Source organism: Rana temporaria, chromosome 1 (assembly GCF_905171775.1).
Source record: "Rana temporaria chromosome 1, aRanTem1.1, whole genome shotgun sequence".
Classification (NCBI taxonomy): domain Eukaryota; kingdom Metazoa; phylum Chordata; class Amphibia; order Anura; family Ranidae; genus Rana; species Rana temporaria.
Window position 1 is genome coordinate 11,985,288 of NC_053489.1, and position 27,285 is coordinate 12,012,572.

Sequence of the window (27,285 nt, forward strand, 5' to 3'; positions counted from 1 at the left end):
GGCGTGGAGGTGAAAGCCTTCTGATCGGGACAGAGAAACATGCGGTCGAAGCTGAAGGGTCGGGTCCCTGGCCTTCTGGCCTGGATTTGATGCAGTTCCTAACCTGCCAGTTTCTTGAGAGGGAACATCGACCCACCCTACTGTTAAGGGGGGGTTTGAGGATTTTGGCTAGTACCTCCCGAGTATAATTAGGTAGGGAGTGAAAGAGGCGACGAGGGGGGGGCTTATAGTCTCTCTCCCCCTGAGCTTCCGGAGCTCTCGTTCCTTCCTGGTGGGGAAGGGGACTGTGACTGTCCGGGCTGCTGGTCAGGGTTGTAAATTAAAAGGCCTATGGTAATTGTGCCCCTGGAGTGGCAGTCCAGGGGTGCCGTACTTGCACAAGTGTTTAAGAGGGCACTTCGAGTGTGGCACCTTGGTCACGTCACCATACACACTTTTTTTTACACCTGCCTCTAGGGCTGTGCCTTTTGGCTGGGACCAGAGACATTTTTTCTTGATCACTTTCACTCTCCCTCATCTTCCTTCTCCCCCACTTTCTTATTATTTATCCCTGTGTGTGTCACTTTATGTATTTTTTTGTTTGGTGTCACGTTATTGTAACAGCGTGATTAGTAGGGTGCGGGTCCTCGGGCCTGCCCTGAAGTCTTTGGAGTGGGTGGACATGGTCTTCTGGCTTAGTTCGCCTGCTCTCATGGGGTCTCCCTTCGGGGGAGCCCCACATATTACTTGGGTGGGTTCTGTTTCGACAGATCCTCCAAAGAATGGGGTCCGTGTGGCTTCGGCTGCACGGACCATGTGAAGTACCTCAGTCCCCGTCTGGAGCCTAACGCCCCGGGGGATCAGGGTCAGGTCCTTCTTTATAGAGTATAGACGTAGAAGCCGTTGCACGTTTTTGTGTTTCACTCTTGATGTGTGTGCACATTTTTTTGGCACCGGGTGGAGTTTTTGGGTGTGTTTCACAAGCCATGGGCTTTTCGAAAAAAATGTGTATAGCAAAGTGATGTCATATATTGTTGCCAATGTAAGCATGACATTTTGAGTCATTGATTACCATGAATATATGATTGGCTGTTTTCCCCACCATAGAAATGGATAATATGTATTTAACAATATATTATGACAATCCGAGTCATTATCCAGATAATGGACCCAATTATGCTGAGGGTCTGAAGATCTATTTATTTTAGGACTGGTCAACTATTCTAGTAACTTTCTACTAATGTAATTATATTCCCGACATAAATCCATTTGAACCTTTTTAATATTTCCCAGGTCATTAACCTTTAGGCTCCATGCACACTGAAGCTAATAAAAGCTATAAAAAAAATGCCAGTAGCTTTGCAGGGAGTCTTTAAAAGTTTTGTTTTGCATTTTTGCAATAGCTTTAATCAGCGTTTTTCAGTGTAGCTTTTTTTTTTCCTTTTTTTTTTTCAATGGATAAAAAAACGCAAAGAAATTCTGGCGCCTGCGTTTGAGCGTTTTTCGGCGTTTTGCGTTTTATAACATTTTTTCCCACAGAAAAACGGCACTTTGAAAGCAAATTTCGGGCGCTCAGAAAAAAGCCAATAAACTCCAAAGCTCATTAACACTAAATATGCCCATGTGTGCATGGGCACATAGGCTAACATAAAGTTCAGTTTATGGGCTTTAAAAAAAAAAAAGGCAAAACGCCAATAAACTACAGTTTATCAGCTTCAGTGTGCATGGAGCCTTAGGCAAAAGAACACCTTACCATACACCTTTCCAATCCCGGTAAGAGTTGAGTATAAATACTGAACTCATTAGAGTCAGCATATACTGGATGGAGGGAAATATTGAGAACATCACCTTCCAAGCAAACCTCTCAACCTTTTCCAGGGGACATACGTATGGTATGATCCTCCTGTCCACCATCTGTAGTGGCAGTTGAAGTTTCCTGTAAAAAGGTGCCATCTAGAATTTAATTATTCCATGAGGTGGATCTCACTAGAATCCAGTCTTTCCTCATCACATGGCAGTTGCACCGATTGTGATAGGACTGGGAAGGTTCACATGAACAAAATGTTATCCTGGCACAGAGCTTGATAATTTATTCAAGACTTATTTATGGTAAAATTAATTCTCTAATTAATTTTATGTTTAAACATATATCATAACAAAGCCATTGATAAGACTATTAAAGTCAGTTTTTGTTGAGATATACAACCATGTATATTTCTCTATATTTGGAAAAATAGTTATTTCATATTGAAATTAGAAACAAAACAATTCCAAATATGTTACAAAATTTAAATGGTTTTAGTAATGTATAAACTAAATAATTCAAATATCAATAGAATTAATACTTTAACGTGGTCTAAGAAATTTTTGTTGTCAGTGCGCATGCGCGAGGCTTCCAAGATGGCCGCGTAAGCTGGGAGCTCCGCTCTGCCTCAGTCAGCCAGCCTCCCCAAAGCCGGATCCACGCCAGAGGGACTCCCGCGGACTGCGGGAATCGATCAGGGAACACCTCAGCATCTTCCCCCTGCTAGGCAGCTCAGTCCGCCGGGACCTGGGACCGAGTTTCACCACTGAGGGGACCCAGGCCGAACCTAAGATGGCGGCCCCGTCTTAGCCACGTGACACACACAGTGGAGGTCTCTCTGGATGCAGGCAAGTAATTGCACCAGCCATCCTTGCCTTCACACCGCAGGCAGCCCACAGTATCCCCCCAGCTGTGACTCCATCCCCCACCTCTACTGAATCGCTCATAGAGCGAACGCTGGACAACTATATGCTCACACCCATAGGAGCTATCTCTCCCCACGTGGAGGACATTATCACCCCAGGAGGCCCCGACCATGATGTTCCTCAGAATGCAGGTGACTTATTCCTGAAGCTGTCAGATCTGCTGGAGAAGGGGCTTGCAAACACTGCTAACAAAATCACTAATGACATTCGCTCTGACTTCCAAAACCTGGGATCCAGAATGGAAGCAATTGAGCACAAACTTGATATCACAGTTTCCAGAGCCAACCAAAACACTGATCACATCCATGTCATACAGGAGCAATTAGAGGCAGCTCTGAGCAAGATAGATGACCATGAAAACCACTCCAGGAGGGACAACTTCAGAGTAAGTGGATTGCCAAAATCCCTCACAGACGTCCCCACGGCAGTCAGGGACCTTATTAAAACTCTTATACCGGCAATAACCCCACATAAGTTGGAGCTAGACAGAGCCCATAGATCCCTGGGCCCTCCCAGGAAAGATGGATCCCCCAGGGATGTGGTGATAAAACCTCACTTCTACAGTGTGAAAGAGGAAATAATGAAAATATCACGCCAACATTCCCACTTATCATTCCAAGGCCATGAGATCCAGATTTTTGCTGATATCTCTCCTATGACAATACAATGGAGCAGAGCCCTCAAACCTCTGCTTTCGATTCTCTCGCAACAGGAAATCAGATATTGGTGGGCCTTTCCCTTTGCATTAAAATTTACGCATAAAGGTAAAACCCACTCATTCGCCTCCTTCCCTGAGGGCGAACAGCTCCTGATGGATCTGAAATTTGTCACGCAAGACTCAGCAATGGACACCTCTAATCTTCAAGCGGGCTCCTCCAAGCGTCCTACTCCTACTAGCCCAATTTCCTCCACATGGAAAGCCAACAAATCGAGGCGTACAAAGGGTTCCCTTCACACATGAGACAGAAGGGTCTATTTCCTCTCTTTTGTTCTCATTAAGGGACTGGCCCAGTTAAACATTCCAACGCTGTTTTTGCTTCTTGTCCCTGGTCCTCTATGCATCTCCCCTAAGATGTGACTGTGTAAGTTTTTTTTTTTTTTTTGAGAGAGCCCTATAGTGGACTTATGTTGCTCTTTCCCGATGGTTGGATCCGTTTATTTCATAATGATTTCATTTTTTTTTCTCTAATTTGTTGCCTGATAATGACAATAATTTTACTTGTTTTACAGGGATGGTACTGGCTGGGGCAGCAGTCATGCGCCTCCATCCATCTTCTGACCATGGACATATCATGCTCGGAGGATGGACTGGTGGTCCGTTGTAAGGGCCACAAAGGATTGTTTTCCGGTGAAGTTGGGAGGGATTTTCCCCCTCCCAGCCTCGCAGACCCCGGTTGGGTCAACATGTTTTCCTTCTTCTTTTCCTTTCTCCCACTTTCTCTAACTCCTATTTTCTTTTGTCACAGGCGTCTCAGCTCCACCACACTAATCCAGGTCCCAGGATCCTACGTCATTGGGCATTACAACATCCCTGGCTACTAGGGGTGAGTCTTCTTTCTATTGTTAAGTTCTCCTCTCCCATGCACCATGCCTCATAACAACACAACACACCCATCAATGAAAGTGGTTTCACACAATGTACAAGGTCTAACTCAGCTACCAAGAGGAGGAAAATTCTTCAATCCTATCACACCCAAAAAATGGAAGTGGTCTTACTGCAGGAAACACATTTCCCAATAAGGTATTCCCCGTCCTTCCTGCATGCCCAATACCCACAATTCTTCTTAGCTAACGCAGAAGGCAAAACAAAGGGGGTAGCAATTCTATTCTCCAAAACGAGTAAGTTCAAGGCCACGTTGGTACATAAAGATCCTGAGGGGAGGTTTATCTTAGTGAAGGGGGTGATTGATGACCAATTATTCTCCTTTATTTCCTACTACGCCCCTAATAGGGGCCAAACAGCATTCTTTCGGACAATGTTCCTGGTATTAGGGGCATTGTTTGAGGGAACGGTGATATTCGGTGGCGACTCTAACACCGCTTTTGACCAGAGTCTGGATAAGTCAAAGATTCTGTCTAAACAACTATTCAAAAAGAGGGGGGATAGGGGTGGGACTTTAAATGAGGCATATAGAGATACTACCATAGGCCTCCATCCCTGTAAATAGATCAAAAATGGGGGAGGTTGGGACTTTATATGAGATGCGATTTTAGCAATATGCAATTAAATATAAACATGGAAAAAACATTTTTTACCATGTGGCCAGGCTCAAAGTTGTCAACCAAAAAGCACTAAACCAAATAAATGTCTAACTGATGTAAGTAAAAACAGATGTTTAGCTGCAAGCATTTACAAATACCTGGGAAGCTGCAGTGCCTGCGACATGGCACTCTGTATAGCTGCAGTCCTAACTATGAATTTAAGGTCTCCTGAAAAGGAGCCCAGGTGTGCTTAATCAATCGGCAGAGGACAGGTGATACCCTAAAGCCCGCCCCTACCTATAGTTGGAGTGGCAAAAGAGAGCACTGGAAAACAAAAGAAAAATAGGAGTGGAGCAAAAACCTTGCCCAACAAACCAATATACCACCAAACTAGAAGCAGACCAACTCAAACTGGGTCTGCTAGTAAAAAAATGACAATGCATAAATAAACTGATCGGTGGTAAATCTGTGCAGGCACTCCATTCCACTCCTAAATCGCATCTCCATCCCTGAATAATGTTCAAAAAGAGGGGGGATAGGGGTGGGACTTTAAATGAGGCATATAGAGATACTACCATAGGCCTCCATCCCTGTAAATAGTAGACATGTGCATTCGTTTTAGTTAGAATGCATTTTCGTCCGAAAATCAGTTTTTTTCGTTATTGTTTTAACAAACGATAACGAAAGTGCAAGAGACGAAAACCGAAAGATCCGATATAAAAAATGCTTTATTTTCGTTTTTGGTTGCGGTAAAAATTCGATATAGAGAGATTCGACATTATAGGGAAAAGATTTGACATCATAGAGAAAAGATTCGACATTATAGAGAAAAGATTCGACACTATAGAAATAATAGATTCGACATTATTGCTAGTCATTAGAGTTGAGCAGACACCTCAATGGGACACGGACTTAAAAAAAAAAAAAATGCGCGGAGGTCCCCGCAAATTCAATAACCAGACCCTTTAGGTCTGGTATGGATATTAAGGGGAACCCCGCCGTCAATTTAAAAAAAAAAAGACGTGCGGTTCCCCCTAAATATCCATAACAGACCCTTCAGGTCTGGTGTGGATTTTAAGGGGAACTCCACCCCAAATTAAAAAAAAAATGGCGTGGAGTTCCCCCTAAAATCCACACCAGACCCCTTATCCGAGCACGTTGACCTGGCCGGCCGCAGAAAAGAGGGGGGGACAGAGTGCGGCCCCCCCTCTCCTGAACCGCACCAGGCCACATGCCCTCAACATTGGGAGGGTTCTTTGGGGTTCCCCCCAAAGCACCTTGTCCCCATGTTGATGGGGACAAGGGTCTCATCCCCACAACCCTTGCCCGGTGGTTGTGGGGTTATGCGGGCGGGAGGCTTATCAGAATCTGGAAGACCCCTTTAACAAAGGGGACCACCAGATCCTGACCCCCCCCCTGTGTGAAATGGTAATGGGGTACACTGTACCTCTACCATTTCACGAAGGAAGTGAAAATAGTTGTCTGAAAAAAAACACACACACCGTTGAACAAAATACTTTATTAATTAAACCAAATAAAAATCCAGCGGTGAAAATAGACGATCCATGCTGCTCCCTAATCCCTCGTTGTCTTGTATCCCGCGGCGGATGAGTTCTCCTGCACGGGTGTACGGGTGTTCTCGCCCACGATTGGTCCAGCGATGAGAAGGTCTGTCCATTCAGAGCACAGCTCCGCGAATGACGCTCCGGAGCTTGACGTTTCTTTTATAGTTATAGTATTTTTACTAAGGAATAGGGCTTTCCCAGTGACGTAGCACAGTGTGCGTCAGAGGGGGATGGGGTCACGTGACGCGTGGCCCGCCTCCCCTATAAAAGAAACGTCAAGTTCCGGAGCGTCATTCGCGGAGCTGTGCTCTGAATGGACGGACCTTCTCATCGCTGGACCAATCGTGGGCGAGAACACCCGTACACCCGTCGCAGGAGAACTCATCCGCCGCGGCATACAAGAAAACAAGGGATCAGGGAGCAGCATGGATCGTCTATTTTCACCGCTGGATTTTTATTTGGTTTAATTAATAAAGTATTTTGTTCAACGGTGTGTGTGTTTTTTTTTTTCAGACAACTATTTTCACTTCCTTCGTGAAATGGTAGGGGTACAGTGTACCCCATTACCATTTCACACAGGGGGGGTCAGGATCTGGGGGTCCCCTTTGTTAAAGGGGTCTTCCAGATTCTGATAAGCCTCCCGCCCGCATACCCCCACAACCACCGGGCAAGGGTTGTGGGGATGAGACCCTTGTCCCCATCAACATGGGGACAAGGTGCTTTGGGGGGCACCCCAAAGCACCCTCCCAATGTTGAGGGCATGTGGCCTGGTGCTGCCAGTAAAAAAATGACAATGCATAAATAAAATGATCGGTGGTAAATCTGTGCATAAATCTGTGCATAAATCTAAAATCGCATCTCATATAAAGTCCCAACCTCCCCCATTTTTGATCTATTTACAGGGATGGAGGCCTATGGTAGTATCTCTATATGCCTCATTTAAAGTCCCACCCCTATCCCCCCCTCTTTTTGAACATTATTCAGGGATGGAGATGCGATTTAGGAGTGGAATGGAGTGCCTGCACAGATTTACCACCGATCAGTTTATTTACTGGCAGACCCAGTTTGAGTTGGTCTGCTTCTAGTTTGGTGGTATATTGGTTTGTTGGGCAAGGTTTTTGCTCCACTCCTATTTTTCTTTTGTTTTCCAGTGCTCTCTTTTGCCACACCAACTATATGTAGGGGCAGGCTTTAGGGTATCACCTGTCCTCTGCCTATTGATTAAGCACACCTTGGGCTCCCTTTCAGGAGACCTTAAATTCATAGTTAGGACTGCAGCTATACAGAGTGCCGTGTCGCAGGCGCTGCAGCTTCCCAGGTATTTGCAAATGCTTGCAACGAAACCTCTGTTTTTACTTACATCAGTTAGACAGATTTATTTGGTTTAGTGCTTTTTGGTTGACAACTTTGAGCCTGGCCACATGGTAACATTTTTTTTCCATGTTTATATTTAATTGCATATTGCTAAAATTGCATCTCATATAAAGTCCCAACCTCCCCCATTTTTTTTTTCCGTCTAAACAACTAACCCGCCCCTCTAGGATTATCTCTAAGATAGCGAAATTGATCTACCAACATGGTCTTTCGACATTTGGAGGGAACTGAATCCCACAACACAAGACTATACACACTTCTCGAATCCCCATTTATGTTACTCCAAAATTGACCACATCTTTATTTCTTCTATACACATCCCTACAGTGCACAAAGGTTTTATAAAAGACACAACCCTGTCCTATCATTCTATGGTGGTAATGACCTTACGGGGACACTTTAATAGACCTCCTGTATCCCATTGGAGACTTAATGAATCCTTACTTGATGACCCAATAATAGTGATTGAAATAGAAAAAGCACTAAAGGAATATTTTCTTATTAATGACACAGATGGAATCTCGGCCGAGACCCTTTGGGCTGCTCACAAGGCCTCGATCCGGGGAAAGATCATTCAAATAGCTACTAAACTGAAAAAAGAAAAGGCCTTGAAAGTCGAGAAACTTGAGAGGGAGTTTGCATCTCTCAGCAAACAACATAAAAAGGACCCATTAAAGGTCCAAATCGCACAACTCGACAATGCAAGACTAGCTTTAAACCTAGCACTCACGGTCAAAGTTGAGAGATCCATCCGATGGTCAGGTACTAAATTGTATTCACAGTCAGACAGGATGAGCATGATGCTAGCCAACAGACTTTCCCCTAAACTCCGCACATACACTCTCCCTAAAATTAGACAACAGGACGGCTCCACAACTCTCAATCCCCAACGTATTCTATGATCATTTCAGGAATTTTACACTAAACTGTACCAGAAAAACTATATGGCTAAGGTTCCCATCATAAACAAATTTTTGGATAATCTCCCTATACCTTCCCTCCGTAAGGAACATATTGATTTACTGGATGCTCCAATTAAAACAGAAGAAACTATAGGAGTAATTAATGATTTAAAAGGGGGGTCGGCCCCCGGTCCTGATGGGTTCTCCACCCAATATTATAAATCCTTTTTGAACATACTGTCCCCTCACCTCACCAAATTCTTTAATTCAAAACGTAAGGGAGACCCGATCGATACTCTTCTCAATGCGGCCTACATATCCGTGATTCCCAAACCCGATAAAGATCCCAAACGAGTAGAAAATTATAGGCCTATTTCCCTAATCAACAATGATTTGAAAATTCTTACCAAAATTTTAGCTTAGAGAGTGAGCTCATTTATTTATCTTTATATCCACAAGGACCAATTGGGATTTATTCCTGGGAGACAAGGCCCAGACCAAGTAAGGAGAGCGGTGGATATCATATCTATCCTTCAATCAGGTTGGGACGGGGGTCCTAGGCAGGAAGACCTTCTGCTTTCATTAGATCTCCAGAAGGCCTTCAACTCCCTCTCCTGGTCATACTTATTTACAGTTTTAAGACGTTGGGGATTTGGCAAATCTTTTTTGGGGCTGTTAAAAGCTCTTTATTCCGAACCGAAAGCTAGAATCAAGCTACAGGGGTACTACTCTGAACCCATTCATATTGCCAGAGGGACGAGGCAAGGTTGTCCTCTGTCCCCTCTGATCTTTGCTATAGCGATTGAGACATTAGCAATAGCAATAAGATCAGACCACAACATTTAAGGTGTCAGCTGTGGTCAAGCAGTCCACAAATGTGCCCTTTTTGCTGATGACGTCTTCGATCACATCTCTACCCAATATAAATAGACTCCTAGAGTCCTTCGGTAAAATATCTGGGCTATGGGTCAACATGTCTAAATCCCAAGCGCTGAATGTGTCCCTACAATCCACTATAGTTGATCAACTGAAACCCTCTTTCAAACCCAATTGGAGTAACTCCTCGATCAGATATTTAGGGATCAACTTAACCCCCAAGATTGAACAATTATATAAGGCAAATTTTCCCCCCATGTACCGTAAACTGGAGAATGATCTTCGGTCATGGTCACACTATAATATCTCATGGTTGGGTAAAATCCACTCAATAAAAATGACTCTACTCCTGAGACTCCTTTACCTGTTTAGATCCCTCCCAATAGCGATCAGCAGAGAACACCTCAAATCTTTCCAGGGGAAAATAGTTAAATTTGTTTGGGGGAAAAGGGCATATAGGCTCTCTCAAAGCGTCCTTTTTAGTCCTAAAACACGGGGGGTTTGGGTCTACCCAATCTATTCAGATATTACCAGGCAGCTAGGCTTGCCCAACTTTCAATAATCTATTCTAGATGTAAAAAACCTGACTGGATCAATATAGAAAGGCAGGCGGTTCCTTCACACACCCTAGACTTCCTACTTTGGTGCCCCCGCAAATCCAGACCATCGATATTATCACCTACGCTGTCACAATCTCTGAAACTTTGGGACGATATGAAACATCTTTCCTCATATGACATCGGACATTAGACCACTATCCCACATATTTCACAATCCACTGTTTAGTCCAGGAATGGACATACAAGCATTCCAATGGTGGCTAGACAAGGGGATGTATAGAATTGGACACTTTTTTACCTCTTCTGGCCCTATTTCTCTTAAGCAATGCTTGGAAAAATTGGACCTTCCTGAATCTGAGAAATTTAGACACCTCCAAATTCACCACTTTCTAACATCTCTATGGAAAAATAAATTGAAGCCCCCAGAGTTCACAAGTTATGAATGCTGGTGTGGTCAGGGTATGGAACATAAAGGGGGTATCACTATAATATACCTGTGACTATTGGATCCTACCTCTAAATTTCCTTATATGGAAGCATGGGAGAGAGACTTGCAGGATTCCTGGGACCTGGAAGATTGGCACAGAGCGGGAACAAGAGCGTATAAAGGTATTGTGAATGTTGCATTAATAGAAGCTAATCTGACGGTTATGATGAGATGGTACTTGGTCCCCACCAGACTGGCATTGATGTATTCCTCCACCTCATCGTTATGTTTCAGAGGTTGTCAGGCCCAGGGTTCCATGTTGCACATTTGGTGGGAATGTCCAAAAATTAGAAGTTACTGGAATAAGGCGTTCTGCCTTATTCGGAAAGTTACGGGTACCCCTGTAGTACAGTCTCCCCAAATAGCTCTACTGAATGCGTACATTCCTAAGCTTACTAAATATACTCAAAAATGTATAGCTTTTATGCTGCTGGGGGCAAAAGTTGTTATAGCCAAAGCATGGAAACTTCCAAAAGTCTCTATAGCGGCTGCCAAAAGAAAGATCTCTTGGATAATGACACAGGAGAAACTAGGTAGCTCCTTAATAAAGACCACCAAAGCATTTGAGGCGACGTGGGAACCCTGGGCCAAACACATGGGAATCTCCTTGATTCCGGGAGTTAATGGGACAAGTTAATTCTCTCTAGTTTGCAAGCTGACACTATATTCTCCGTCTTTTTCTTTTTCTTCATCTATACTGCTTTTTCCATTCCCTTTCATTCTGGTTGATCTGTGAAGTTGACGACCAATGATAGAATTTAACTCATTTGTTACTGGCTGAGAGCCACTCCTACTTTAATAATTCCCTTTGGAGAGCTTTCAGACAGTGGTAGTGTATTACTCTATGTTTTTGGAGAGGCGTTTCGACGTTAGACAATTACTAGCTTTCTATTCAGGTCGCTCGTACGGCTCTGGAGGTCACTGGTATTCCGGAGCCCTGGGATCGACCCCATTAAGAGTGGAGAGTTTTGTGTTAGGTTCAACTCAGTCGGACCCAGGCATTGTGCGCACTCAAATGGGGCGCCTGGTCCGGCGATCATTTGTTCTGTACTCCACCGAGATGTTTATTTTTGTTGGATTATAAGTTGTTCCATGAACATGGAGGAAGTTGCTATGTGACTTTTTAGTAAATGCAAGAAAATGTTGGTTTTATTGTGGTTACCTAATTGCACTTCTTTGTTGATATTGCAGTGTGCCCCAGAGTGAAATGCTGTATTGCACTGCTTTTCAATAAACTTCTCTTTAAAAAAAAAAAAAAAAAACTTTTGTTTTGATAAGTATTAGTTGGGTGTCCCAAAGGATATCCTTGACCCTCATTTCTACATCTCTGCACTTTGTTTTTCTCCGTCTTAAGATGTCCTCCAGTCCCCCTCAAGATCCATCCAATTTTTCTCAAGATACCTTCCCCTCCCAGTGTCATGTGTAACCCCCTCTATATCCCCCCTAGAATATGGGTGTGTAAATGCATTTCATGTCATGAGTGATGTAAAACACACATCATTTCCTGAATTTTGGTAAATTTTACCATGTATGAATCCACCAATAATAATTTTAGTGTATTTTTTGTGAAAATATTGTTTGATAAACATTTTCACAAATATTGTGGTGCCTTAAAAATCAGTATCACCTTATTTTTATTCTACTGGCCATGTTCTTTTAGAAAATATATGATCCGGGGGGTCTTTTAAAAACGATGAAAGCTGTTACTGAAAAAGGAAAACCCCCAGATTTTTGGAGAATGTTTTGCGTAAGTCCAATTTTCACTATTTCTCAAAAAGGCAAAGTTTTACATTTACAAATATTTGTTATTTATTAACTCAATACAGGTTAAGCTTTTATATTTAGAGGAATTTAGTAAAATTTGCTGTGTTTATATCTGGTAATACGGATTTTAGAGAATTTTTAGGTGAATATATTGTTTTGATAAACATTTGTGCAAATATTGCAAGGCGTGAAAATCAGTAGCATCTTCTTTTTTTATTCTACAGGTCATGTGCTATCAGAAAATATATGGTTTGTGGGGACTTTAACAAAATCTGAAAGATGTAAGTGAAAAATTAAAACCTCTAAATCTTTAATATCATTTGCTGGATCACAGATTTATTGTCAAAGTAGAAGGCGCAAACAGTCAGACATCAATATAGAGATCTTGGAGCTCTTCACATGGAAAGGTTTCTATACTGATTTCAAATTGTCAAATTCCCATTAGGAATTAGGATACAGCAATGTAAAATTGTCCAGCAGCAGGATAGTTTTTAATCGGAGATAATAGGCCTAAATGGTGTATGCCTAACTTTTATATTTTCAGTTGGGATAGGGGGTTTGGTGAATGGAAGGCAGTGGCTTAGGTGCACACTGTTCTTGCACTTAGTCTATTAAATGATCCAGTTGCAACTTCAAACAAAAGTCATCTTAAAGAGCAGATTGGCAGTAACATGCTAATATTCTGAAATATGCACTGCCATGGGGGACATGTACCTATGAAATAATATATATTTTTTTTAAATAATAATCTCTCTCTACGCAAAAGTGTCATCTGTCCCTAAGAACACAGATAATATACTGTAAAGGAGAGGGGGGTATAGTGACGCTTGGAGAGAGACAGATGGGTGGGGAAGAAAACTATAGGTAATGGTGGTAATAAATCCAGTGGTTAGGGGTATCTCGCTAGCTGCATGGGTTTCCAAGGCTCAGAGTCAAGCTGGCAGTTGTCTCCCCGTCAGCTGTGACATCACTGGATGTGGGACACAGGGCCACCAGGCAAACGTTTGGAGCATGCATGCTTCTTCTTCAGGCTATGTCTTCAGTGATGTCACAGCCGACGGGGAGACGACTGCCAGCTTGACTCAGAGCCTTGGAAACCCCTGCAGATACCGAGACAGCAACAGCACCCCACACCACCGGCTATCTGGATCAGGACTACACAGCGAACCTCCCCTTGTGACTAGCCCTTTTAACGTTTACCCTGTCAGTTAATTCGTATTTAAATTTTCTATCTTAATAAATTCATCATTAATCATTTTAATATAATATACTCAGATGAGCGTCGCTGTTCTCCACATTGGATAATATACTGTAGCTGTGTGACCCCACCCTTTCATCAATAAGTTATCCATTCCTTCATCCTTTCCTTGTGTAAAGCATTATATGTTGTTCTCTTTTTAGTGGTAAACCTGCAAAAAGTTTATGATTCACAAACCTTACGAATCCCAGGTATTCACTACAAATCTATGGTAGCTGCCAAACCTTATCCCTGCACCTGTATTCATATAACAATAATAATATTAGGAATATTAATAATAATACACTCGGCATTCTTGGCCATACAACTTCTAATTTTTTCTGTTTCATGTACAATATATCATAATGGTAATTTTATAACCTTCACTTTCTACAGTGCTGACAAAGATGGATTATGTGTATTTTAGGTTTGGGCTTTTTTTTTCCTGCTCTATAAGTTGATTCATATTCCAGTCTATAGCAATAAATAACAGAATTATTCTTTATAAACCTGACACTCTCACAGCCTTCAGCTGATCCATGAAGTCAGTGTCAGGATCCTGGGCTGCTGTCAGTGATGATGATGAGGTCGGAAGAAGAGGAAGAACTCATTGGAGTCTATCAGAGACTCGGCCATGTTGTCTTCAGATATCCATTTAGAATATTGTGCTTGTTGTCTTTGTGTGTGACCCCCTGCACATCTGACACCCAGAACTCTGCTCACCGCTGTGATATGACTATGAGGAATTATACATTTGAGTACAAGTATTCTCAGGATGGAGACATCATTTTAGGAGGGATATTCTCTGTACATTCTGTAGTGATACAGTGGGGTGAGGAAGGAAGTCTTATTGATAATCTCATGTGTTCAGCGTAAGTGAAATTTGAAGTGTAAAGCTTCCAATCTGATCTACAGAGCTGTGTCTTTAGGAGAGATGTGTGATAATGTGCAGGACTCATTCAGTCTGTTACACGGCATTTCTATAAAATCAAAGTATATCCTTGAATATGTTAGCTTCACATTTAGGTGTTCGATTGCCGGGTGTTAATGGTCACATTCATTCATTTTGAATAGCTGCCAATGTACCACAATGGATGAAAAAACACACAATACCTTTTTTTAATACGGCAGCACAGCACAGAGCATTATATGTGTATTATGGAGCCTAGAGGTGTGTTGTGTGTTGGGATCTACTGTACAATGCATTGAGGGGCAATTCACAATGAATGACATCACATTGCACTGCCCATAGAGAAGGGGCTTTGCCATGCATTGTTATGTGTTACCACAATGTACAAGTGTGAATGGGACCTTTAATGTGATTGGCCCTTAATGACTCCATGTCTTTTGTCAAGTTTTTTACTGCTATCCGGGGCTCCAAAAACAGATTTCCCCTCACTTCCTGTCCTGCTGATAACATTCTACTATAGAAAGTGAGGGAATCTCTCCAATAGCAGCACAGAAATAAACACAATTTTTAATAAAGTACTGGAAGGCTGGAATCCCTGTCAGTCTTGTATTTCTGTCCCTATTGCAGATTTTTCCTCTCTTCCTGTCTGGTAGAATGTTATCTGCAGGACAGGAAGTGAGGGGAAATCTCTCTAATGGAGCCCTGGACAGTGTCTGCCCAAAGAAAAAAAAGGTTTTGGTTGGACATGCATTTTAAGGCACCACAATAACATTATATAGTATTTCTGTTTCCGGAATTACATTTACCTTTTCACCGGGATGAACCATTTTAAGGCTTTACATGTTGGGTTTCTATTTACTCGGAACGTTGGGTAATGCATCTCATTTGTGTGCAGTAACATTACTTTTATTGTATTTTTCTGAAAATATGTATTTGATAAGCAGCTCCTCTTATATCATAACAGTTTTGAACTACCACCATTCTGCAGGGTCTTTGTTTTCAGAAAATATATAATGTTTGGGGGATTTAACTAATTGTCAGCCATTTTAATATTTTACACAAAAGCTGCTCTGGCAGTGAAAGGGTTAAAGACAACACAGTCACAGAACAATTCCCATCGATCTGTTCTTGTTGTGGACAGACAACTCTGTTCTATTTGTTAAATGAAATAACAAGGAATGGTGTCAGCTCTGCCAAGTTTCTTTCATCAAACTAAAGAATAAAGCCTCGTACACACGACCGAGGAACTCGACGGGCGAAACGCCTCGTTTTCCTTGTTGAGTTCCTTGTTAGGCTGTCGAGGAACTTGACAAGGCAAGTTTCTCCATCGAGGAAAAAGAAGACATGCTCTCTTTTTGGCTCGACGGGATCCTCGACATTTTCCTTGTCGAAAAATGTACACACGACCGGTTTCCTCGGCAAAAAAAAATCGCAGCAAGTTTCTTGCTGTTTTTTGCCGAGAAACTCTGTTTCTGACAGTATGTGTTATCCCGCGCTGTTTGCCTGACAGTATGTGTTATCCCGCGCTGTCTCCTTCAATGTCAAAATATATTTGTGTGACAGCTGAACAACCAAAATACTGTGTCCCCACAACTGAAAAGTGTTGGCTGCGCTTATCAAAATAAAAACCCAATCCTGCATTAGTGACATCAATACACATTACTTCAGAGTGTAACAAGAAAACATATATAGCTAGATTTAGGTAGCTTTACGCCGGCGTATCAGTAGATACGCCCACGTAACTCTGAATCTACGCCGTCCTAAATTTAATGTTTTTCTGGAAACCAGATACGATTAAATTAGGCTAAGATACGAGCAGCGTAAGTCTCCTACACCGTCGTATCTTAGGGTGCAATATTTACGCTGGCCGCTAGGTGGTGCTTCCGTTGAGTTTGGTGTAGAATATGCAAATGAGTAGATATGCCGATTCAGAAACGTACGTGCGCCCGGCGCATTTTTTTAACGTTGTTTATGTACGGCTTTTTCCGGCGTAAAGTTAGTCGAACAAATAGCTGGCCTAGTCAATGTTAAGTATGGCCGTCGTTCTCGCGTCGAAATTTGAAATTTTTACGTCGTTTGCGTAAGTCGTCCATGAATGGGGCTGGACGTCATTTACGTTCACGTAGAAACCAATACGTCCTTGCGGTGTACTTTGGAGCAATGCACACTGGGATATGTACATGGACGGCGCATGCGCCGTTCGTAAAAAACATCAATCACGTCGGGTCACCACCCATTTACATAAAACACGTCCCCAATTGATCTTATGATATCCGGTATTTATGGTTTACATTAACGGTACTGCAATATGTCACCATATGATCTATGCCCATATATGATTACACTAGAACTACATTTATGTGCCACTATATGACCCGTGTGTACATATATGAATTGTTTTTATGTCATTTTGTAATGTGTATATATATATGTGAATGTTTTACTATCTAGTTATGTATCAATTGCTACGTGCCATGTCATGTTCTGATGATAATAAACATGTTTACATTTTTTCAAGTTGCTGGTCCTATGGAGCAATATACACGGCCACCAATCCCACCATAGATCTCTAGTTGAAATGTGTTCTACATTTTGCCATAAAGAATTTCCGCTTGAATCCTTGTCCTGTAGACCAATCCAATACTCTCCATTTTCTGCAGGGCTTACCGGAGAGAATACAGACATCTCCTGGCTTTTATATTTGCTATTGATGAGATAAACCGCAGTCCAGATTTTCTGCCCAACATAACTCTGGGATATCATATGTATGATTCTTGTGGACATGTGAATAAAGCTATAAAAGACGTTCTACAGATATTGTCTGGACATACAAAGGAAGCTCCAAATTATTCCTGTATGGAGCGGGGTGCCCTGGCTGGTTTCATTGGAGATCTCCATTCTGACACCACTCTCCAAATGGCCCAGCTGCTGAATCTATATGGTTACACCCAGGTAAAAAGAAGAATTTCCTATATTATGTAACGTCAGGACAGCGAGTCGTCTTATGGTGAGGTGGGTCAAAAGGGTGCAAATAATCCTTGTGGCAAACCATTGTAAAGTATAAGATTATTAAAAAAAACAGAAGGCAGTGCTGTGTAGGGATAGGCCAATGGTTCAGTCTAATCTTTGGCTCTTATGGCATTTGAACAAATGCCTGAACTTTTGCTCATTCAGTCTCCTGATGATCATACCCTATATTACCAAAAGTATTGGGACACCTAACTTTACACACACATCAACTTTAATAGCATCCCAGTCTTAGTCTGTAGGGTTCAATATTGAATTGGTCCACCCTTTGCAGTTATAAAAGCTTCACCTCTTCTGGGAAGGCTGTCCACAAGGTTTAGGAGTTTGTCTATGGGACCATTCTTCCAGAAGCGCATTTGTGAGGTCAGATCATGATGTTGGACGATAAGGCCTGGCTCACAGTCTGCACTCTAATTCATCCTAAAGGTGTTCTATTGGGTTGAGGTTAGAACTCTGTGCAGGCCAGTCAAGTTCCTCCACCTCAAGCTTGCTCATCCATGTCTTTATGGACTTTGCTTTGTGCACTGGGGGGGGGAATCATGTTGAAACAGGAAGGGACCATCCCCAAACTGTTCCCACAAAGTTGGGAGCACAAAATTGTCCAAAATGTCTTGGTATGCTGACACCTTAAGTGTTCCCTTCACTGGAACTAAGGGCATAAGCCCAACCCCTGAAAAACGAACCCCACCCATTAATCCCCCCTCCACAGAATTATTTGGACCAGTTCACAAAGTAAGGTCCATAAAGACATGGATGAGTGTATTTGGGGTGGAGGAACTTGACTGGCCTGCACAGAGCCCCGGCCTAAACCCAAAAGAACACCTTTGAATTGAATTGGAGCTGAGACTGTGATTCAGGCCTTCTCAACCTAAACCAGTGCCTGACGTCTCAAATGGGCTTCTGGAAGAATTGTCAAACATTCTCCTTGGACACACTCCTAAATCTTGATGACAGCCTTCCCAGAAGAGTTGAAGCTGTTAAGATGTTGTTCTTTCCATTTGGATATTAAGAGTTCCACATTATTTATACAGAAGGTTTTCTTTCTTTCTAGATTAGTTATGGAGCCAGAGATACTTTGCTGAGTGATAGAAAGATGTATCCAAACTTTTTCCGGACAGTTCCGGATGATGAGATGCAATATGTGGCCATAGCAAAGTTACTGGAAAGGTTGAAGTGGAACTGGGTCGGGATCCTTACATCTGATGATGAATACGGAGAGAGGGAGATCCGACATCTCAGCAAACATTTATCTAATCATGGAATTTGTATTGAATTCACGATTCTGGTGTCTATAAAGAATTATGATAAAATTCCTCAAGAGCTGCGGAGCTCAACCACAGAAGTTCTTATTATTTGTGGCTCAGTTAGTCTGATTTATTACAAGTTTTTGTATAATAATGCCCCTTATTACATGGAGAAAACATTTATTATACCAGATTCTTGGCCAATGAGTGAAATATTTTTTGATCTCAGTAACTGCAGCTTGGCGTTTACGTTCCCCTATTTCTACATAAAGGGATTGCTGGAATATTTTGATAATATTTATCCATCCAGACGCCCAAATGACCCCCTGATGGAGGATATTCTCATAGCTCAATGTGGATGTTTTTCAAAAAACCAAATGAAAAATTTCCTTATTCCACTCATAACTAAAGAACCTCTTAGGGACTGCGGTGTGGTGACACAACGACTTGATTTATATTATCCTGATGAGAAAACATCCTTTAACGTGTATATCGCAGTCTACATTTTGGCTCAAGCATTACATGACATGGATTTCTCTTTAAAAATAAATAACAAAAAATCTGAAATAAATCCACACACACTAAAGTATAAGGTGAGAGTGTCCAATGAAAGTTTATTCGTATTATTTTATACTCGGTCAGTTCAGTACTGAAACACAATGCGCCCAGGATTTGCTGTTGGAATTGAGAACAATTCAACTTGAACTGTATTGATAGAGTAACAGCTCTTTGAAACAAAGAAGCTTATTGTGTTGTATTTTTTGTTACTTTGTCTGTAATTACTTGGTAATAAAAAAAAGTGTTACTTGAAAGTTTACTCGTATCTTTTTATACTCGGTCAGTTCAGTACTGGAACACAATGTGCCCAGACAAAAATGACACCCAGTTTAGGTTCATGTTCAGAGCTGGTGCAAGGATTTTTGACACCAGAAAATCAGTGTCAGTGTCAGTATAGCTCAGTGCAGACATACGGTCTAGTAGACGGACGTGTGTCGTAGGAGCTCTGACTCTCTGACCCACCTTAGTCACCCAGGCATCCCAGCCTCCAACATTCAGCCAGACATCCAGCAGGACTCTGACCTCCAGCGCAGACTTCCAGTGCAGCCATCCAGCGCCGACATCCATCGCAGCCATTCGAGCCACCCACTCTTCACTCCCCCCTGTTTTCTTCCCCTGCTCTCCCCCGGCTGGGTAGCCCATCCATGCCTATTTCCCCCCTGTAGGCAGCCTACCTATAGAGCGATTTCCTCCGCCCCGCAGCCGCCGCCTCTTTCCTGCCGCCCTCGGGCGCCCGCTCCACCCCGTGCGGATGCCGGGCATACTCACAGGACAGACCTCGGCTACGGCCTACCCCCGGCCACCAAGGTTTCCTCCTCTCTTCTTTGTCCTCCACGCCATCCGCCTACCCAAGTGGACCGCTGGCCCCCTCTCACCCCTAAGCGCCGTCCTGACACTGGAGGGCCGCCCGGAGCCGCAGGGATACTAACCAGGGCCCGCAGGATAGTCCAGGGATCCGGCCTAGCTCCGGTCACGGTGGCCATCTTGGTCCACCCACAGCAGCAAGGAGTCTCGTCCCCCGGCCCCCCCTAGACACTTTTTACCGGGCACTCACCACTGGTACTGCCTACTACTAGCCAGTTGCCCTTAACCCTCCTTAAGACCATTCTCAGGTGATACCTGAAAGGTCATACAAGAGAGCCGGGCCTGGTAAGTAGCCCATCTTGCTATACTCGGGGCCTCTCACCATCAGCGCCCTGTTCAGCCCCTGCCATCTCTTTTTTTCTTCTCCTCATCCTGCATCGCCATCCGCCTCTACACTCTCAGCATCCCAACGTCACTATCAGCTCCTCTTCCCGGATTGGTGACCTGGTAACCTGACATTATTGCTCAGGGATCACAACTAGGGTTGAGCGAACCCGAACTGTAAAGTGCGGGTTCGGTACGGACTTTGGGTTTTTCCCGAACCCGGACCCGAACCCGAATAATTGGAAAAAGTCCGGGTTCGGGTTCGGAGTTCGGGTATGTTTTGGCGCGCTGCACGGCAGCCAATCGCCATTTGTTTTACTACTGTGACTGAGAACTGATCACAGCCATGCCTACTTATGGCATGGCTGTGATTGGCCAGTGCAGCATGTGACCCATCATGTGACCAGCCTCTATATTAGAAAGAGGCACACAGCACAGATCGTCACTCTGCTTCACTAATGATAGGGAAAGGCTGCTGAATCTGCTGCTTAGGGACAGTGTTAGGTGTATCCTGCTCCAGATATCTCAAGAAGCACACTTTATTTCTTTGATATCTGCATCATCTTATGGTATCTGGCTCGTTGTCACTGTGCTTCACTAATGATAGGGAAAGGCTGCTGAATCTGCTGCTTAGGGACAGTGTTAGGTGTATCCTGCTCCATAAATCTCAAGAAGCACACTTATTTCTTTGATATCTGCATCATCTTATGGTATCTGGCTCGTTGTCACTGTGCTTCACAAATGATAGGGAAAGGCTGCTGAATCTGCTGCTTAGGGACAGTGTTAGGTGTATCCTGCTCCATAAATCTCAAGAAGCACACTTATTTCTTTGATATCTGCATCATCTTATGGTATCTGGCTCGTTGTCACTGTGCTTCACTTATGATAGGGAAAGGCTGCTGTTGCTGCTTAGGGACAGTGTTAGGCCCCATACACACAACCGGATCTGTCCGCTGGGATTTGTCCGCGGATCAGTTCCAGCAGATAGATCCGGTCGTGTGTACGGGCTAGCAGACATTTTTCAGCGGATAAAAATCCAGCCGACGGATTTTCAGCGGATAAAAATTTCTTAGCATGCTAAGAAATCTATCCGCTGGAATCCTGTCCGCCGGACTTATCCGGTCGTCTGTACAGACTCACCGGATAAGTCCATCCGATCCCATCCCTCGCATGCGTCGTATTGATTTGACGCATGCGTGGAAGTATTTACCTTCCAGGGTCGCACACGTCGCCGCGTCATCGTCGCGGCGACGGCGCGGCCACGTCACCGCGGATGTATTCCGCTGGGATTTTGATCTGATGGTGTGTACAGCCATCAGATCAAAATCCGCCAGAGGATTTACCCGCTGGAAACGGTCCGTCGGACAGTTTCCAGTGGAAATCCTCTCGTCTGTACGAGGCCTTAGGTATATCCTGCTCCAGAATTCTCAACAAGCACTCTTTATTCCTGTGACATCTGCTGTGCTTCATATAGTTTAGGAATTTTGTTCAGCTATAGGGGCAGTCAGCAATCTATAGGTGACTCTGAATATTTCAACAGCACTGCACCTGTGCACCTGTGATATACTGTGTTTTTCTGTCAAGTACATAGTTCAGGGACAGGTTCCAGAAATTTTCCTATAGGGGCAGTCAGCAATCTATAGGTGACTCTGAATATTTCAACAGCACTGCACCTGTGCACCTGTGATATACTGTGTTTTTCTGTCAAGTACATAGTTCAGGGACAGGTTCCAGAAATTGTCCTATAGGGGCAGTCAGCAATCTATAGGTGACTCTGAATATTTCAACAGCACTGCACCTGCCACCACCTGTCCACCTGTGATATACTGTGTTTTTCTGTCAAGTACATAGTTGAGGGACAGGTTCCAGAAATGTTCCTATAGGGGCAGTCAGCAATCCCTAGGTGACTCTAAATATTTCAACAGCACTGCACCTGCCACCACCTATGCACCTGTCATATACTGTGAAAAGTAAAAACGGACAAAAAAGGGTACCATATGGACCCAGGGGCTATTGAAGTGGTGCAGAATAGAGATTTCAGACAATCAAGATTTTATAAAAATAGAAAAAACAATTTATTACACAGAATTATATGACATAAATATGATAAATAGAAATAAATCTTGATTAAATACATGATGTGGAATCAAGACGAAGCATTGTTTTGGTCAGCTCTACATGTTTCACTCTTTTGAGTTTCCTCAGGAGCTTTTAGACAGACAATGCTGGATATCAGAGAGAAAATCAACAAAAAACATATAATTAAATAACTGTAAAGAAATTTTTACACATCAAATGCATACTGATGAATATACAAATTATAATTAATAATATAAAGGGGAAGAATAATTAATAAAGATTACATAAATTTTAGCAGAATATGCATGTTCACGGGTCTCAATCATAAATAAATAAACAGGGGCGCCAAGATAAAATTAATAGAAATAGATTTTCAAATAACTTACCAAAAGGTAAAGAATATATATCAAGAGACAACAGCATGAAAGAACAGAAGATCACGCAGGAGTAGCTAATGCTTCAAAAAGCAAAACCCGAAGACACCTCGAGAGAACCACAGCAGAATATTAAGCCACTATTATGGAATAAATATCTGAAAGATAAAGGATACATATGTACATACATATGTCCATTAATCTTTCCAAATTGATACAAAAATGATGTAAAATCAAAAAGTATATATATAGAAAAATATAATAAAAAGTACCTGTCTGTTTAAGACTAAGGAGCTTATATTAATAGAACCAATCCATATGTTCCACAATTGTGAATCAAATCACGAAAAGGCATTATTACAGCCAGTTGATGGAGAATTGATTGCAGTGGGCAATCACTGTGTAGAAAAAGATATATATATATATATATATATATATATATATATATATTATATGTATGATAATAAAAAGGAATAAATGTGTGCCAAAGGAGCACACATAGATAATCCTTAGTAGCCAAAAAATCAAAACACAATTCAAAACAGACTTGCGAGTAAATACCTGGTTTGAAAAGGTCCAAGGGAAAGGATGCATAGCCACCTGGATGACTGTGAGGGATACAACCGTTCCTCACAGAGCGTGTGTCTGGTCTGACAGCTAGAACGCCAAGACACGGCGCTAGGCTTTAAATTCGCCACCGCGGCGGTGATTGACAAATCAGCACGCCGCGATGCGGACACGTGACCGGAACGTCAGCATAAACATCTTCCAGCTGACGCTCAGCTGTTCCCAATGTGGCGAATCAGGAGGTGGCACAAAACGAGGCCTGATGACAGAGCCTCAATGGGCGGCCCCCACGCGATCGGCGCCATTTTGGAAGCTGGAAAGTTTCCAGTACTAAAGTCACTGAAAAGCAATTGGAGTGAAAGGCGCGAGTGATAGAGAGACAAGGGCGCTGGAAAAATAAATAAACTAGAGTGCATATACTAACATAATAGGTCGAAAGAAAAGGACCTGCAGGGAAAATAAGAAAGGGGACTGGTTAACCCTATTAACCCTTACAGGTCCCTACGTGTCCGTATGGTTCTCATAGAGGGATCCGGGCCCGGAAGCAAGATCAAAGCACCCCTGGAGGTCACTGTCCTTAAGCAAAGAATTTTGCCAAACAATGCTGAAACAAATAAAATAAATTTAATAGTATATACTATAATTGTAAATTTGTATGTTTGTTAGAGAAGTAGTATATAATTTAATAAAGCGCCCTGTAATGATGAGATCCATAAGCAGGCAGATCCTCCATACATATATATAGAAAATTGGTAAATATCCATACATGATTGCACAAAGGGTTCCTGTATATAAATATAATGATTCTAGGATTAAGAAATCCTCATGAAGGTTTCTAAAGTGAGAAATGCAGAATTAGTAATAGAGAATTTGGTGGGGATACAAAATAGATAAATAACCATTGAAAAAATTGAAAATACCCAAATAGATAAAATAAAAATAAACATAAATTATAAAAAAGGTTTGAAGCTCAAAGCTTCATTGAGCCCCGGGAAGGTTAAAGCGGACAAGGAGTATATCCATTTGGTCTCTTTCTGAAGCAGTATCTTGTCGTAGTTACCCCCTCTCTCACCAGGGGTAATGTATTCCAGAGCAGAAAATTTCATCTTATGACTATTGAATTGGTGATGGATACCTGAGTGGCGGCTTATGGGAGTTTACATTTTTTTCTTTGAAATAAGAGAGATGTGGTTCCTTATTCTATGAAAAAATGGACGCTTAGTTTTTCCCACGTAGAAGGCCCCACATTCACATTGCATCAAGTATACTATACCGATGGACTGGCATGTCACAGAGAAAGTGGGTTTTAGTGTCAGTCCGTTTGGAAGTTTCACGATGGTGGAAGCGTGAATGTAGCAACAAAACGGACATTTATGACAGGGTCTGGATCCCCTTGGTCCACATAGACATGTATTCCCAACGGAATAATGGCTGCGGACCAGACGGTCCCGCAACGATCTAGATTTCTTAAAAGTGATCTGTGGATGATCCTGTATATGTTTAGACACAGCTTCATCACTGAGTAACAGACACCAGTATTTTTGAAGGATAGAACGCACCTTCTGGTGGTGGCCAGAAAAGCGCGTAATTACCCGTATGCAAGGGTCAGTTTTAGGTATTTTAAGATCATGGAGCAAGGAGCTTCGTTTGTTCTGTTTTGCTCTTAAATAGGCTTTTTTTAGGCCCTTTTTGCTGTACCCTCTTTCTTGGAATCTGGTTTGTAATAACTTTGCCTCGTGTTCAAAGTTAGAGTCTGTACTACAGTTGCGACGTAGTCGCAAATATTGTCCATACGGGATATTGGAAATGAGGGATCTCGGATGTGAACTAGATGCATGCAGGAGTGAGTTACCTGCCGATGGTTTGCGAAATAGGGATGTCTCAATCATTCCTGCATCGTCAATTGAAATTTGAATGTCTAGAAAGGTTATCGACGATTGACTCATCTCTGAGGTGAATTTAAGATTGTATTTGTTACTCTCCAAGCTTTTCAAAAAAGACAAAAGGTCGATCTTAGGGCCCGTCCAAATAAAGAAAATGTCATCTATAAAACGACGCCAGAGAGGGATGTGCTCAAAATATGAATGCACATCGTCTGTACGTAACAGATTTTGCTCCCACCCCCCCAAGTACAAGTTCGCATAGGAGGGGGCACATTTGGTCCCCATTGCTACGCCTTGTACTTGGAGGTAGTGGGAGCTATCAAAAAGAAAAATGTTATTGGAAAGGATGAAATCCAAGAGTTCCAAAACAAATTTATTGTATGCCGGTGAGGCCTCAGAGTTTTCTGATATGAAGCCCTCTACAACCCTCAACCCCAGGGAATGGGGGATGGAGTTGTAGAGGGCCTCTACGTCCAGGGCCACCAACCAAGAGTCCTTGGGGATGTTGATCCCGTCTAAGGTCTTTAAGAGATCTGTGGTGTCTTGAATATGCGAAGCTAAATTTTCAACCCAAGGGCGAAGATATTCGTCAATTAATTGACTGGCTTTTTCAGTTAAAGAACCATTGCCCGAAACAATGGGTCTACCCGGTGGGTCAATGGGATTTTTGTGAATTTTGGGCAACGCATATAGCGTCGGTGTCCGAGGATTCGTCACATTTAAAAATTCCCATGTAGATTTGACGATTAAGCCCTGATGATAAGCCAAGTTGATCAAATTTTGGTAGCGCAAGGTAGTATTTCTGAGATGAGTCTCAGATACCTTTTTGTACCACTCTTTATTGTTTAGAATCTTATAAACCATTGATTCATAACTTGATTTATCTTGAATGACAATGTTGCCACCTTTATCAGATGGTTTTATGATAATTGTGTCATTAGTCTGTAAAGACACAAGGGCAGATTTTTGTGTCTCCGATAAATTAGAGTGGGGCATATGGGACCAATTGGTCCTGCCTATTTCTTTTGTTACCTGATTGGTAAAGGCCCATATGCTAGGGTTCCCTTGCAAAGTGGGAAACAACCAGTGACGGACGACAAAAAACAACTACCAAGTTAATTGATATTTCTCATACTACCCCAGGGGGATTCCAAATAGTCAATTTATCCTCGGCTCAACTATCAGCTGAACAAATTGACGTTTTGAATCTAGGTCTGACATTTTGTCCTGTACAAAATACTGACAGTTTTGATTTAATTAAAGATTTACATTTATTTTCTCGTAGATTGATGCTAAAAGTCCTTTTTGACAAGCCAAAGCCATCAGTTACATCCACAAATTTCGACAACCCACTTTGGCAACAAATGACCCTAAAAGATATCAAGGCTCTTGAGGAGCTGACAGAACTCTGGGAGGAGGGAGGCATCGACGAGACCGACCTATTGGAGGCGGATCTCCTTGATGTGGCCACCCCCCCTGACCTTCAGTCTAATGTTACTGAAACAAAATCAGTTATGATTTCCAAACCTAGGGATTATAAACTAAAGTCAAAGATGTTTCCCACTTTGCAAGGGAACCCTAGCATATGGGCCTTTACCAATCAGGTAACAAAAGAAATAGGCAGGACCAATTGGTCCCATATGCCCCACTCTAATTTATCGGAGACACAAAAATCTGCCCTTGTGTCTTTACAGACTAATGACACAATTATCATAAAACCATCTGATAAAGGTGGCAACATTGTCATTCAAGATAAATCAAGTTATGAATCAATGGTTT

General features: G+C 42.5%; 1 protein-coding gene across 1 annotated transcript in view; it reads left to right on the forward strand.

Annotated features, from left to right (window-relative positions):
- Window positions 1-8,230: 8,230 nt before the first annotated feature.
- LOC120931259 (vomeronasal type-2 receptor 26-like) overlaps window positions 8,231-27,285 on the forward strand; it is a 46,852-nt gene continuing 27,797 nt past the window's right edge. Inside the window, exons 1-3 of the mRNA XM_040342944.1 lie at window positions 8,231-8,612; window positions 10,726-10,849; window positions 17,247-17,538. Coding sequence (XP_040198878.1) covers window positions 8,231-8,612; window positions 10,726-10,849; window positions 17,247-17,538 — 798 coding nt within the window. The remainder of the gene's footprint in view (window positions 8,613-10,725; window positions 10,850-17,246; window positions 17,539-27,285) is intronic.